The following is a 15,666-nucleotide window of genomic DNA, read 5'->3' on the forward strand; positions in this document are numbered from 1 at the left end:
AAAATCTACCATGATCATTATATTCCAAAGTCCAATATAATGTAAAGTAGATTTTTATTGGTGAGAATGATGGCAAATTTACTTGGTTACTGGAAACATTAAAGATTAACAATTGCTGTTAATATTCTGCATCATATTCTGTATTTTACAAGACACGATTAATTATTTTACAAGGATGCATTAAATTGATCAAAAATTACGGTAGAGACATTTATAATGTTGCAAAAGATTTCTATTTCAAATATATACAGTACTTAAAAGTCTTAGGCACGTCAGTATTTTCACCCCCCAAAAAGGTTTTAAGTCAATTATTTACATATTTTGCTGTAGTGTGTCAATAGGAAATATCCGTTCACATTTCCAAACATTCATTTTGCCATTAATTGTAATAATCCAGTGAGATTTTTGAATACACAATAAGACTGATAAAAGCCGGTGCTCCACATGGAGATCAGAAATTCGTCTGTGATTACATGAAGAAACAGATGAAACTGAGACAAACTAAATCCAGGAGAACTTTGGCCGTGTCTCTAAGAAACCTGCCTGCAAAGATACAGTACTGTGAAGAGTTTTAGGCACTTGTAAAGTGAGGATGTTTTTAAAAAATACTGTTATAAATCGATTTTATTTATCAATTAACTTATATTAACTAAATCAAAACAATATTTTGTGTGACCACCCTTTGCATTTAAAACAGCTCTTGTCCAGGTACACTTGGGCATCATTTTTCAGGTAGCTTTGGAGGCAGGTTTCTTAAAATCTCTTGGAGACAAAGCCACAGTTCTCCTGGATTTAGTTTGTCTCAGTTTCATCTGTTTCTTCATGTAATCACAGACAGATTTCTGATCTCCATGTGGAGCACCGGCTGTTATCAGTCTTATTGTGTATTCAAAAATCTCACTGGATTATTATATTTAATGGCAAAATGAATGTTTGGAAATGTGAAGGGATATTTCCTATTGACACACTACAGCAAAAGATATAAATAACTGGCTTAAAACCTTTTTTGGGGGGTGAAAATACTGACGTGCCTAAGACTTTTGCACAGTACTGTAGTTCTGTCATGAAACTCTAGATGGCGCAGGCTGATAGGTCCTTAACTCAATCTGTTTGCAATCACATCATTCTCTATAGGGCACAGGTGATTGGTTCCTGCTTTATCAGTAGCCAACCTTCATATACTTGGCCAGCATTTGCTGAAGCAGTTGCAGCATGCTTAAAACCCTCCACCTTCCCCAGCTCCACCTGTATAGATCTGCAGAGGGTAATTCATGTATGCTATATCGTACAGCATCAGCATGCCTTGCTCACAGCAGCGTGTCTGTATGTATTGGCAGTAGCAAATCACGTGCAGCAGCAATAACAGCAGCAGTGTAACAGATCTATTCCGCCAAGACCAAACATATCAACATGGTCATATCCATTACAATGCCAAACACTCTGAGAGTTGTCATGACAGAAATGTTGTGCTTTTTAAATTGTAGAAATATTTCACAACAAATAATTCATTGTTCTGTTCAAATAAATGCAGCCTTGGTGAGCATAAGAGACTTCTTTCAAAATAAAAAAAATCTTACCAGCCTTTTTGAAAGACATCTCTTATGCTCATTTGCTCATGTAAATTCGACAGTCTGTCTATTTTCCAAATCGTCTTTTTTTTTTTTTTTACATTTTTTAATGAATGTGGCATAACTTACACCCTTTATATCCACATAGAAACGTAAAATTCTGTCATTTATACAGTTCCAGTCCTCAAATTTGACTGGCTGTGGCACTCGAAGACTAGTCAGTGAGTATGACAGTGTTTCACTCCACTTGTCTGTGTTTGCAGTGTTCCATGCAGTGCTGAGTGAAAGCGGAGCACAGTTGCCTGGAGCCAGGAGCTGTTTTACTGAAAGTCAGAGTATCAGTGTTTTTCAATGGAAAATGGGCAATCTCACTCCGCTCCAGTCGTATACGTTGTTCCAGTCCGGCTTTCAGTCTTTGTGTTGCTTGGTGACACGCAAAACTTGATGCTTTGGCTTCTTTTGGAACTATTTTCGTTGGCGGAGAAGAAATATACGCACTAACTGACCAATTTCTTTTAAAGTTATATTTTTGGGCTTCTATTTGACAGGACAGTAGGAGGAGAGACAGGAAACATTAAGAGAGGAAAAGGACCACGAGCCAAGACTCGAACTCAGGTCACGAGACTCAACGACACTATATGAAGGCTGCCCAGAAAACTACGGCACTGACTTTGTTACCAATTTCTTGTGAAAAATGTAAGTTACTCGATATAAAATACTTTTTTAACATTTGCATTTAAAAATGTCCACGTTAAGGTATACAGAGCACAAGTAAGGCGATAGGGAAAATCTGGTTGTTCAAAAATTTTGGGCCAGAATTTATTTATTTTTTATTTTTTTGGAAAAAGAAGTAATTCATATTTTTATTCAGCAAGGATGCATTAAATTGATCAAACGTCACATTAAAGGGATATTCCAAAATATTTCTATTTCAAGTAAATTCTGTTCTTTTGAACTTTATATTTATCAAAGAATCCTGAAAAAAATCCACCATGGTTTCCACAAAAATATTAAGCAGCCCAACCGTTTTCAACATTGATCATAATAGAAGTTTCTTTAGCAGAAAATCATCATATCAGAATGATTTCTGAAGGATCATGTGACACTGAAGCCTCGAGTAATGATGCTAATGATGCTTTGACATTAAAGGAATAAATTACACTATTAAAATAGAAAACTTATTAACTATTAAATTGTAATAACATTTCACAATATTACTGTTTTTACTGTATTTTTGATCAAAATATATGCAGTCTTGGTGAACATAAGACACTTCTTTCAAAACTAAAGATCTAACCCCAAATTTTTGAACAGTATAGTGTAAATGACTTTTCATGACATCATGATATAGCATTTGGATAAAATAACTTGAACAGATTCCTCTGTATTTTCTAGAGAGCGTTTGGCAGCCCACGAGGGTTGAATTTTACAGAAAATGAGACAGAATTGGAGGCAGAAAAAGAGGCAGAAACAACACTACGTAATGTGACCTTACTTATTGAGAGCTGACGATGGTCTTTTTGACACACCACCTCACGGAACATTTCTCTGAAGCGTGAAGACATGAGGTTATACAGGATGGGATTGACCACTGAGCTCAAGTAGAAGAAGACACCAGAAAGAAGATGCACATACTCAAAGACATAGTGGTTCTCTTCAGTCCAGATATCAATATAGCTCCACATGACACGATCAATGTGAAAAGGGGCCCAGCAGATTCCAAACACAATCACCAATGCACCTGTGAAATATTAAAAAAGTATTATACTTTGTTATTATATGTTAACTATTCCATATATTATATTATATTTTGAGCAGAACTGACTTCATACATCCACTAAAAACAAAAATCACCAAAAAAGCAGTAATTTCAGAAATGACTACGGAAAATGACGTTAATTCTGAGAAAAGCTCATTTGTTTGCACACTATTTTTATCTGACATTCGCACATTTTAAGTGTAGCGTAAGTGTCCAGATACACTTAGAATGTGTTTAAATCTATAAAACAAACTGTTACTCTTGGCACACATCTGTATCTACTGACAGTATTTAATGTTCATGACCAGATCTGAAGTATTTTGTTTGTATCTAAGTATCAAAGTAAATGTTGAAATTTTTTGAGGATGACCACACAGAGTAGTGCCGACCAGCTATTACAATAAGCCAGATGTAGACTGACGCTCTTACTAAATCAGATCCCCTTTGTATTTACAATAACATGACAAGAAGCTGATAAAGCACAGATGAGTATTTTCTGTTTATCAGGACAGATTATTCTCAACAAAGCTCCATGAGGTTTCTTCAACTGTAAAACCCTACACACAGGACAAGAATGTGTCATAACCGAAAGAGCAGGTTTTGACTTTTTCTTTCTTTTTCTAGCATAATATTTAGAAAAGAATACTTGAGTTTTTCAGTTTGAACAACGAACACTGGAACTTTCTTGTTAACAATCTTTCACTGCCCACACTGATGGATTTGTGATTTTGTAAACCCTGCGTTAACAGTCTTTTTTCATATTTACAATATCAATAACAGCAGTTTTGGGGAAGTTACTTTTAAAAGTAATTATACAATATTGTGTTACTCCCTAAAAAAGTAACTAATTGTGTTACCTGATTACTTTTTGTGGAAAGTAATATGTTACATTACTTTTGCGTAACTTTTTCGCAAAATTTTAAGGTCCTTTTACACTAAAAGTGTAATGAATAAGCCTCAGGATGAAGGAAATGCAAATTCACACCTGTACAGTGGACAGTGCAGCTCAAAAAAAAAAAATAATAATTCAGCTGTGCTTCAATTCTGGGACATAGAGAAGAACGTTCAACACACTTACTTCAGCAATAAAAACAAAAAAGGAAACACAAATGTGATGTTTATCTAAAAACGTTTGTGCTTATTAGTATGGTCCATTGGATCATAAGGTCAACAGTAAAGACATTGGTTAAAGGGTTAGTTCACCCAAAAATGAAAATAATGTCATTAATTACTCACCCTCATGTTGTTATACACCCATAAGACCTTCGCTCATCTTTAGAACACAAATTAAGATATTTTTGATGAAATCCGATGGCTCAGTGAGGCCTCTATTGAGAGCAAATCCACTGAACCTCTCAAGATCCATGAGCGCCAAAGTCACGTGATTTCAGAATTTGAGATCCGAATCACTAATTAGAAACAAAAGATTCGTAAAGCTCAGAAGCAGCGTTTTGAAATCGGCCATCACGAGATACTGTTGAAAAATCTTTATTTTGTTTTTTTGGCGCACAAAAAAATATTCTTGTCACTTCTTTAATAATAATATTAAGGTATAACCACTGAACTCACTAAACATGAGCTGTTTTAAATATGTTCTTTATGGATCTTGAGAGGTTCAGTGGCTTTGCTCTCAATAGAGGCCTCACTGAACCATCGGTTTTCATCAAAAATATCTTAATTTGTGTTCCGAAGATGAACGAAGGTCTTACAGGTGTAGAATGACATGAGGGCTAGTAATAAATGACATTATTTCATTTTTGGGTGAACTAACCCTTTAATATAATGTTTAAATTCATATAGCCTATATTTGTGTTAATTTACATATTTATTTAATGCAGATTTGCATAATATTCTTTTCTCAAGAGTTTGCATTTCACTGTTTTTATTAATTTTCAGGAATACTGAATCTATTTTTGTACAAGTAAGATGAGTAAATGCCTGCTCACATTTAGTCTAGATCTACAATAACCATCATGTTCACGCACAACACCTCTGCACCGTACTCACGATTTCTGTCAACATGGGGACAGGAGAGCTGTCAGTCAATAAATGGAAAAACAATGTAACTTGTGTTACTTGCGTTATTTGAAAAAGTAAATCAGATATTTTCTTTTAAATGCAAAAGTAATGCGTTACTTTATTTGTTACTTGAAAAAAGTAATCTGATTTCGTAACTTGCATTACCCACAACACTGAATAACATTGACTGGAAAAGTATGTATGATGAATGTGATGTGTTGCTTATCTGTAGAAATATTGCAAAATAAACGTAGGCTACTTAAAATATTTTAAAGGAAAGATGACTAGAAATAAAAATCTGTCAAAAGCAATCTTGTGAAAAGACATTTAAATTAATTTACATCCAACCAGATGTGTTTTGACATGCTATATTATCTAGCCCAAATTCAAAAGTGTAAAATGTTCCTCATCTGTTAAATGTGGCTTTAAAATAAACATGAAATCAAAATTGACCTTTGTTACCTTTCTAATACATATTGGTCTTATTTGCTTATTTCATCAGTGCAAAGTATTCCAAAGAAAACAAAATTTGTCTTTCTAATATTTAACCAAAATGTATAACTTCAGCCTCTGAAATTATTTTCTTTTTGTGAACATTTTAATGTTAGCCTCTAAAATGTGCTTCAAGTGTTAATATCTAAATTAACTGACTTTATTCAAAGTCAAGAAATACTACATTTACTAAATTGGTTGTACCAGTGGTTCTCAACTTTTCTGACTCCTAAGCCAGCAACAATATTCAAAGGATTAAGGATTTTAAGGTTTGAGGATGAGGTGTATCCTAGGTGTATATGACTTCTTTCTGATGAACACAATCGGAGTTATCTATTAATAAATATCCAGATGCATCTGAGCTTTATAAAGGCAGTGAAAGGGACCAACGAGTATAAAGCTCAAGAAAGTGCATCCATCCATCATAAATATACTCCACGCGGCTCCGGGGGTTTAATAAAGGCCTTCTAAAGCAAAGTGATGCGTTTGTGTAAAAAAAAATACCCATATGTAACAAGTTATGAAGTAAAATATCTAGCTTCCACCAGACTGCCTTCCTTATTCAACTTACGAAGAAAGAGTAACTGACGCAATGCACCTTTTCTGCAAAAATTTTACGCTTTCTTCGTAAGTTGAATACAGAAGGCAGTCTGGCGAAAGCTAGATATTTTCCTTTACAACTTGAAAATATGTTTTTTTTTTTTTACATAAATGCAATGCTTTGCTTCAGAAGAACTTTATTAACCCCCTGGAGCTGTGATGGATGGATGCACTTTCTTGAGCTTCATACTCGTTGGTCCCGTTCACTGCCATTATAAAGATTGGACTTGTTGGGATATTTATCAGGAACTCTGATTGTGTTCATCAGAAAAAAGAAAGTCAAATATACATAGGATGGCTTGAGGGTGAGTAAATATTGGGTTAATTTTCATTTTAAAGTGAACTGATTCTTTGATTTACATGGCTTTTTCAGGGCTATCACACTTTTAAACTTTATGCTACCTCATATATTCAGGTTTTCCAAGACTGTTGGAACTGTGGTTCTTCAAAATAGTTTTTAAATTAAATTAAAATAACAAATATCATGGGTTTAGCTTATTTTAATTTTTATTTTGTCTTATTTTACACCATTTTAAGTTATTTTGATGCGCCTTGGAAGTTTGCTGATGCCCCTAGTGGGCCCTGGCCTCCAGGTTGAGAATAAGTGATTATACCAACAAAAATTAAGCGTCAGCGTTAGTTCAGGCAGGCCTCGTAGTCAAGCTTTGCTATCAGCTGATTCTCAAATTCCAGCCCCACCCATATCAGCTGATCCAATTTCTATGGACTCCATTGGCAACTCTAAAATAAGGTGCATTACTTAAACGCAGCTTCCGTCTCTCTGCCTGCTTGGCTGCTTCCACTGCACGCTGCTTGCAACCCACCTCCTCCCCAGCTCCTCCTTAATCTTGTGTATAACTTAATCAGTGTCATTCTCTATTCTCAATAAGGGGATTTTCTGCTGCTCTCCCAGTTAAAAAATGGGAGGTGGTCCCCAGAAGCTGCTGCTGTTCCCGGTCTTGGCTTTCATGGAGCTCATGAAAGGATGGGGAATTTAGAACAGAGCCATACCACCAAATTGTAATTTTAGCAAATCTGCCAATAAAAAATTGACTAAATTTTGTCTCTTGTAATTTTTGACTTAAGTGGTCCTGACTGAACTAAATTTAGGTGTTATATAAGGTATATAAGTAGCTTCTTAAGGTAACAATTACAGGTTTTCACTTTTTACAGCGTTCAATCCTTTCTTACTTCATCCCAAATCTTTTCATGATCCAATCGAGCCTCGATATATAAAGTTCCCTAGATTTTTCCACATTAAATATCCTTTTTCATTTGGTAGTATGTCACATTATGAAAGGTGTGAATGCTGTTTCATGTTGACTTTAACTGTTAACCCTTATTACTGGCATACAGATCCCAACAGCAGGGGTAGCACTGGAACAGGACTCACAGAGCATTTTTGTGACTTGCCGATGACGTGCCCTCTGATTCACCCCATCCTGATTGATCCCAATCCTAGAATCAAAACATTCCCTTTCCCGATGCAGCTGCAGGCCGATCAGCACATACAGCACACTGATGGTCAGCATTGGCAATATGAAGAACAGCAGTGCTGTCACTTGCACCAGCAAGTTGTAGATCCACCTATCCTGCACCAAGGTACACGTACGAGAATCGGGGAAAGTGAGTCCAGAAAGGGGCTTTAGCGTGTTCACGCCATGCAGACTGGTATTGGGCAAGGCACACAACAGAGAGACGGCCCATAACACGAGGATAACACGCTTGGCATGATCGTGCGTCGCCACGTGTTTGGCGTGCAGAGGATGCACCACTGCTCTGTAGCGCTCTGCACTCAAGGCGGTCACGTTGAGCACAGAGGCAAAGCAGACCGTCTCGAACAGGCAGGTTTTGAAGTAGCAGCCAGCAGCGCCAAACAGAAAAGGATAGTTGCTCCAGAGCTCGTAAAGCTCCAGAGGGAGACCGAGCAACAGCACGAGGAGGTCAGAAATGGCCAAGCTGAACAGATAGTAGTTTGTCGTTGTGCGCATTACGCGGTGACGGGCGATGACAATACAAGTCAGACTGTTGCCCAGCACGCCGACTAGAAAGATGAGCAGGTAGGTGACACACATAGGCAGAAAGAAGGGTGAACGGCAAGGGCCGAGGTACTTCTCCAGGTAAGCGCTGCGGCTCAGACAAAGGTCTGACATGTTCACTGTTCTGTTTTGACATTCTTCCTCTTTGGTGGAGCACCATGACGCATTCACAGCTGCGTAGAGGGAGTCTGGAGAGGAGCAGTTGAACTGGATCATTGGTTACCAGGAGGATCACCTGCAGAAGATACAACAAAGATAGACATGGTTAAAGGGATATTAATTATTATTCTATACTATAATAATTACTTATTCAAGTAAGATTTTTTTTTTAAAGACAATACCTCTATATATATACATATTAATGTTATTAATACATTATTAATTATATATTATTAAAGAATTAGTTCACTTTTAAATGAAAATTACCCCAAGTTTTACTCACCCTCAAGCCATATGACTTTCTTCTGATAAACACAATCGGAGATATATTAATAAATATCCTAAAAAATATCAAGCTTCCACCAGACCGCCTTCCGTATTCAAGATATGAAAAAACAGAACTGGCGGAACTGGTAGGGCCTTAAAAACATCAGCGATCATCGCGTAAACGATTGGCCCTCTGGCTTGTCAATCACTGCCGTGACATTCCTTGTGAGAGACGAGCACGGCTGCGCACTCCAGTAATTTCCCACACTCTACAGGCGCTGCATGCAATGTTTTTGTAAGGAGACAGGAGTAACAACTGCAGATTATGAGTTACCTGCGGTGAGTCCGACATAATGAATCCACTAACATGACACAGTGAATGCTGGTGGTAAACACTCGTGTTCCAATACTAGTTTTGGGAGGTGTTTTCTCGAAATGAGCTGTGAAGGAGGGGGGTTGTTCTTACGCATGCGCTCATTTCAAAAAAACTCAGTAACAGTCTTTGGTTTCTCAGTCGATGAAAAGATCCTCTTTAGCACCTTTAAGGGTGAGTAAAGCTTGGGGTAATTTTAATTTGAAAGTGAACTAATCCTTTAAATATAATATATAACACACACACATCATATATATATATATATATATATATATATAGTTTGTCATCAGGTTTGCACATATCTCAGGAGGGATTTTGGTCCACTCCTCTTTACAGATCCTCTCTAAATCCTTAAGCTTTCTTGGCTATCACTTCACAACTCAAAGTTTCAGCTCGCTCCACACATTTTCTACAGAATTACGGTCTGGGGACAGCATGGCTATAGGCCACTCCATGACCTTAATATGCTTCTTTTTGAGCCACTCCACTCCTATGTAGCCTTGCTTCTTCAACCCATCTTTAGTGTTTTGGCTGAAGGAAGGAGGTTCCCCTCCAGAATTGTCATCTTCCATTTACGAATAATCGCACCAACAAGTTGCCTCCTACTTAACAAGCTTCTTGCTGATGGGCTTGTAGCCCATTCCAGCCTTGTGTGGGTCTACAATCTTGTCCCTGATGTCCTTTAACAGCTCTTTGGTCTTGCCCATGGGTGTGGAGAGGTTGGAATGGAAGATACAGATTCTGTGGACTGGTTTATTTTATACTCATAACAAGATGACATTAGGAGTACATTAGGATGACATTAGGATCTATGTTCCAGTTGGGCACATAACCATAATCTGTGGGAGCCAGAATTCTTGCTGGTTGGTAGGGGAACAAACACTTATTTGACTCTCTATCCACTAAAATAAACCTCCCATAAAATTATTGACCCTTCATTTCTTTGGTCAAACTTACAAAATCAGCAGGGAATATAATAATTATTTTCCCCATTGTCACAATCCCATTCCCCCTCATCTCCTTCATGGTCCCCAGTGTAAATGCATTCCATTTCCTGTCCACTTCTAAAAATCTGCCATTTGATTGGGAGGTCAGTTTATGTGAACCTGAAACATTTCAAATTGATAGAGTTTCTCAGGGTCAGATCCCAGTCTTGCGAGGCACCGGGGTGTGTGTCTTTGGAAGGAACACTGCTGTTTCACAGTATGTACGCCACCGCTGTGCCATGTTAGCCATTGTGTATATTCTGAACAGTAACAACTATCTCTCTTGTGTACTTTTCATTTAAAAGAACAGTAAACAGACCCAAACAAAACTGAATAAACACTTTAATTCATGGTATGAGATGTTTAATCTGTGGTGCTCAGTCCTGCTTCTGGAGATCTAATTTCCTGAAGAGTTCAGTTCCTGTTCTTATGCACTTTTAGTTTGTTCAGGAGTTTTTCTGGTTATCATTGCAATTAAACAGCCTGTAAAACACTGTAAAAAATGACCGTGATTTTAACAGTAAAAGACTGTAAAAATGCTGCGTTGAAAAACTGTCAATTGGTTTACAGAAAGTTTCCGTACTATATACAGTGAATAACTGTAATAGATCTAACGGTACATTTAATGTAATTTTACGGTAAAATACCGTTAAATTCACAGTTTTTGGAAGTGAAAAATTACAATTCATTGTAAAATTTACAGTGAAAAAACGTAAATTGACATTCCCACAATTCCCTGTGTGACACTTCACATTTGATATATTTTCGTCGAAATAACTCTGTTTCTTCTTAGTTTTTCTAAGTTATGTAAATTAGGGTTTTATGCTACATCTAATGTTGTTAAATTAATGTTTATTGCATTTTAAAAATTTCATGCATGTTACCATGATGGTGTTTAGTGTGTGTGTGAATGACACTGTGTGCACCTATTATATGTTAGTGTTGGCCTTCTCAGCTTGTGTAAAATCTGCTTGTGATGAACTTTGATTCATCATGTGACTCTTATCACCACTGTGTTTGGTGACTGTCAGTGTATTACAAAGGTACAAAACGGATATTAGTACTTCATTAGGTTGGTAAATTAACATTATAGCAGTTAATGAAATACGTTATTTTACCGTAAATTTAAATATTTTTTTACGTTGCTACTGTATTTTTTACGGTAAAGTTCTGGCAACCACAGCTGCCGGTTTTTTACCGTAAATTTTACTGGGATTTTTTTTTACAGTGAAAGAGGTTTTCTGTACCATTGCTGGAGAAGTTTATAGTCTTTAAAATCTTTTTGACTCTAGGCTGAAAAATTAAAAGTCAACCTTTTTTCCTTGTTTTTAGTTTGTATCATTTTAAATTATTTTCTTTCAAATTTATGTTGTAGGAGTACAACTAGTGCAGAACAGAACACAGAGTAAACATCCATCAATGAATTAGTATTCATATAAAAAACAGATGCATACACACACAAAAGTTATTAAACATTAAACAGTATTTGTAATACCGTAGAATTATCAATGACAAATCTTTTAAAACAGGCCTTTAAATAAATAAATAAAATAAGAGACATGCATTTTATTTACTTTATAAATAAATTGATTGTTAATACATGAGTCTTGATAAACAATTTGGTTGGCAGATGTTCAAATGTTATTATTATCACATCTATAAATAAAGTAGCATTAATCTAATAAGAACTGCAGTAGTTGACACATATAGTAACTGTCTAATTTACACTGTAAACATCTATAAATATACTATGATTAATATGCAAATAAGATAAACAACATCAACTTATATTTTGTGTTAATCCATATTTGTAATTTGTAATATTATGACAACAAACTTACAATAATAAACAATTGCAGTCTAAAGCAGAATTAATTCAAATGAGTCAAATTAGTAACATTTTTATTTACAATGTAATTTTTAGATGCTTTAATTGATTTAGGTTTTAGCCTAAATGAGAATCTCGGATTGCAAAATTTTTTAAAATGCCTGTGGCACCTTTATTTTTTGCAGAAAAACAATGTCTAAAAATGTCATTATTGAACAGACAAGTTGAAAGGAAAGAGAGAAGAAAAGCAAATCTACCTGAGCAAAATCTTGTAGAAAATGATGTTTCTCAGAGGGGTATTCCTAAAGGACTGGTGCTCATGACTGTCCTGCCTCTCAGTTCCTCCTCACATATCCCTCCTTTTCCAGCAGATGTGGTGGTGTGGAGTAATCTGACATTACACTACATATACACCTACTCTACTAACTCTCTCCACACCGTCCCCTCCTACTTATAGTGAGATGGATGACCTTTAAAATACCGTCACTGTCTTTTCTACGCACTATAACTGGAACTGTCAGTGTGTAATATTTCACTAAAGCAATTGCACTATAGTGACGTAGTCGTTCACCGGCTTTCAACCAAGAACAAAGACTACATTAATTCTTGCCCTAGTTATTTTTTTCATTTAATGCTTTTTAAAATATATTTATTTTTAATTGGAAAAGTAACATATCTTAGTATTTCTTATGCCCAGCTTTTACTTTAATGACAGCATTGTTTAAACCTGATGATCCATGGATGATGATCCATGCATGATTCCAGCATGATTTGAGAATGCTCCAGAGATGAAAGGAAATCTATTTTTTGTTCAAAGGAGTTCACATGCTCAATGTCACAAATTTGCTTACATTTCATTAGTGACCTAGAAAATAGTGTAGAACATTTCTTCTTTGTTTAGCTTGTCTTTGCTTTTATTTTTTATTCAAAATCCTAAAACGTTTCTTTTTGACCAGCGTTTTTTAAATCTAATCCAAACACTTTTCAATGAGGTCTCCCACTGTATGAGTTCAATAGTAATTACTGAAGTTGTACATATCAGACCGGTTTGCTTTGTGTCCACAATATTGAACAGAAAATTGTGAGTTACTGTTGACTATTTGTCACGGAACAGAAAGGCAAAAGGAAGATCCAAGTGCAGCAAAGGGTGTTTATTAAGGGCAATTCCAAAAGGCGTAATCCAGAGTACAGGCAGGGGTCAGCATCCAAACAACAGTCCAAAAATAAAACAAGAAACGAGAAAACTACAAACCAAAACGGGAGAACAAGGAAAAAACCAGGAAACAGACCAAGGGTGACATCAAACAATGAACCACAAGAACAGACAGAAACAACTCAGATTAAATACACAGACACGAATGACAAAATAACAAACAGCTGAGTGCAATGACGAATAGTGATTAGTCCGGGGAGTATGTATGGGAAATGTAGTTCATGAAATGGGTGAAAGAGAGTCCGGGAAGGAGTGCCCTCTAGAGGCTGAAGGGCACTCTCACAGGTGATCGTGACATTACCCCCCCTCAAAGGAGCGGCTACCAGACGCTCCACCAGACAACAAACAAAAACACAAAAAAACTCAGGAGGGAGGTGGACCGGAGGAGGATCAGGGGGAGGGATGGTGGGCCAGATCCCGGGTACCTCACTGAACACCAGGGCGGTGCTGGAGGAACTGACCAGGCGGGCGCTGGCAGGCTTGGAGTCCTGGCTGATTGCCAGGGTGGTGCTGGAGGAACTGACCAGGCTGGTTCCAGTGGGTCTGGAGTCCTGGCTGATTGCCAGGGTGGTGCCGGAGGAACTGACCAGGCGGATACTGGCAGGACTGGAGTCCTGGCTGATTTCCAGGGCGGCGCTGGAGGAACCGACCAGGCTGGTTCCAGCGGCTCAGACGGCCCTGGCAGTGGCGGCAAGACAGAAGGCTTGGATGACGGCGGCAGGGCTGAGGGTCTGGGCGGCGGCGGTGGCAGGGCAGAGGGTCTGGGCGGCGGCGGTGGCAGGGCAGAGGGTCTGGGCGGCGGCGGTGGCAGGGCAGAGGGTCTGGGCGGCGGCGGTGGCAGGGCAGAGGGTCTGGGCGGCGGCGGTGGCAGGGCAGAGGGTCTGGGCGGCGGCGGTGGCAGGGCAGAGGGTCTGGGCGGCGGCGGTGGCAGGGCAGAGGGTCTGGGCGGCGGCGGTGGCAGGGCAGAGGGTCTGGGCGGCGGCGGTGGCAGGGCAGAGGGTCTGGGCGGCGGCGGTGGCAGGGCCAGTCGCTTAGTTGGCGCCGGCAGGGCCAGGCGCTTAGTTGGCGCCGGCAGGGCCAGGCGCTTAGTTGGCGCCGGCAGGGCCAGGCGCTTAGTTGGCGCCGGCAGGGCCAGGCGCTTAGTTGGCGCCGGCAGGGCCAGGCGCTTAGTTGGCGCCGGCAGGGCCAGGCGCTTAGTTGGCGCCGGCAGGGCCAGGCGCTTAGTTGGCGCCGGCAGGGCCAGGCGCTTAGTTGGCGCCGGCAGGGCCAGGCGCTTAGTTGGCGCCGGCAGGGCCAGGCGCTTAGTTGGCGCCGGCAGGGCCAGGCGCTTCGGGAAACCATGAACAACCTCTAGAGTGGTCTCCAGGCCTTATAGGACGGAGGAAGCCCTTCTCCTCCGCTTATGAGGGTGAGGCGCTCGAGCGGGCTCTGGAGTGGACTCACTGGCTGGAGCGGGCTCTGGAGTGGACTCACTGGCTGGAGCGGGCTCTGGAGTGGACTCACTGGCTGGAGCGGGCTCTGGAGTGGACTCACTGGCTGGAGCGGGCTCTGGAGTGGACTCACTGGCTGGAGCGGGCTCACTGACTGGAGCGGCCTCCGGGCCTTCACGTCCGAAGGAAGCCTTCTTCCTTCTCCTCCTCCTCCACCCCTTACCGGGGTGAAGCTGAGGCTCAGTGCCCACCTCCCCTGTGACTTCAGAGACGGATTCATGATCTGGAGCATGCACACTGCCTGGTTGACTTGGTGAAGCCCAATCTACCCGATGGCGGAGATAGGCGGCGAATCTCCAGAAATCCAAGTCCTGTAGCCCTTCCATCTCACACTGAGGTAGAGGATCATCAATGCAGCAATTAAAAATATCCTTCAGTGCTGCATCGTTGTACCTCAGCCCCACCGCCATCGTCCAAAAGACCGTGGCGAAGCATCCTACCTCTTCTCCCTCCTGGCGTAGAGCCCTCACTGCCCCAAGCAGTGCCACGCGCTCCCTGCAAGTGCCTGCCAGAATGGTCCTCATGCTGCTGGATCTTAATGGTGGTGGTTCATTCTGTCACGGAACAGAAAGGCAAAAGGAAGATCCAAGTGCAGCAAAGGGTGTTTATTAAGGGCAATTCCAAAAGGCGTAATCCAGAGTACAGGCAGGGGTCAGCATCCAAACAACAGTCCAAAAATAAAACAAGAAACGAGAAAACTACAAACCAAAACGGGAGAACAAGGAAAAAAACAGGGAACAGACCAAGGGTGACATCAAACAATGAACCACAAGAACAGACAGAAACAACTCAGATTAAATACACAGACACTAATGACAAAATAACAAACAGCTGAGTGCAATGACGAATAGTGATTAGTCCGGGGAGTATGTA

General features: G+C 39.6%; 1 protein-coding gene across 1 annotated transcript; it reads right to left on the reverse strand.

The window, feature by feature from the left end:
- Positions 1-1,705: 1,705 nt before the first annotated feature.
- nmur1b (neuromedin U receptor 1b) lies at positions 1,706-12,457 on the reverse strand. The gene is made up of 3 exons (XM_067363345.1): positions 12,348-12,457; positions 7,832-8,712; positions 1,706-3,309 (listed from the first exon to the last, which is right to left on the reverse strand). The coding sequence occupies exons 2-3, from the start codon at positions 8,691-8,693 to the stop codon at positions 2,960-2,962; spliced, it is 1,212 nt and encodes a 403-aa protein (XP_067219446.1). The 5' UTR covers positions 8,694-8,712; positions 12,348-12,457; the 3' UTR covers positions 1,706-2,959.
- Positions 12,458-15,666: the final 3,209 nt, after the last annotated feature.

This window comes from Chanodichthys erythropterus, chromosome 16, assembly GCF_024489055.1.
Source record: "Chanodichthys erythropterus isolate Z2021 chromosome 16, ASM2448905v1, whole genome shotgun sequence".
Classification (NCBI taxonomy): Eukaryota; Metazoa; Chordata; class Actinopteri; order Cypriniformes; family Xenocyprididae; genus Chanodichthys; species Chanodichthys erythropterus.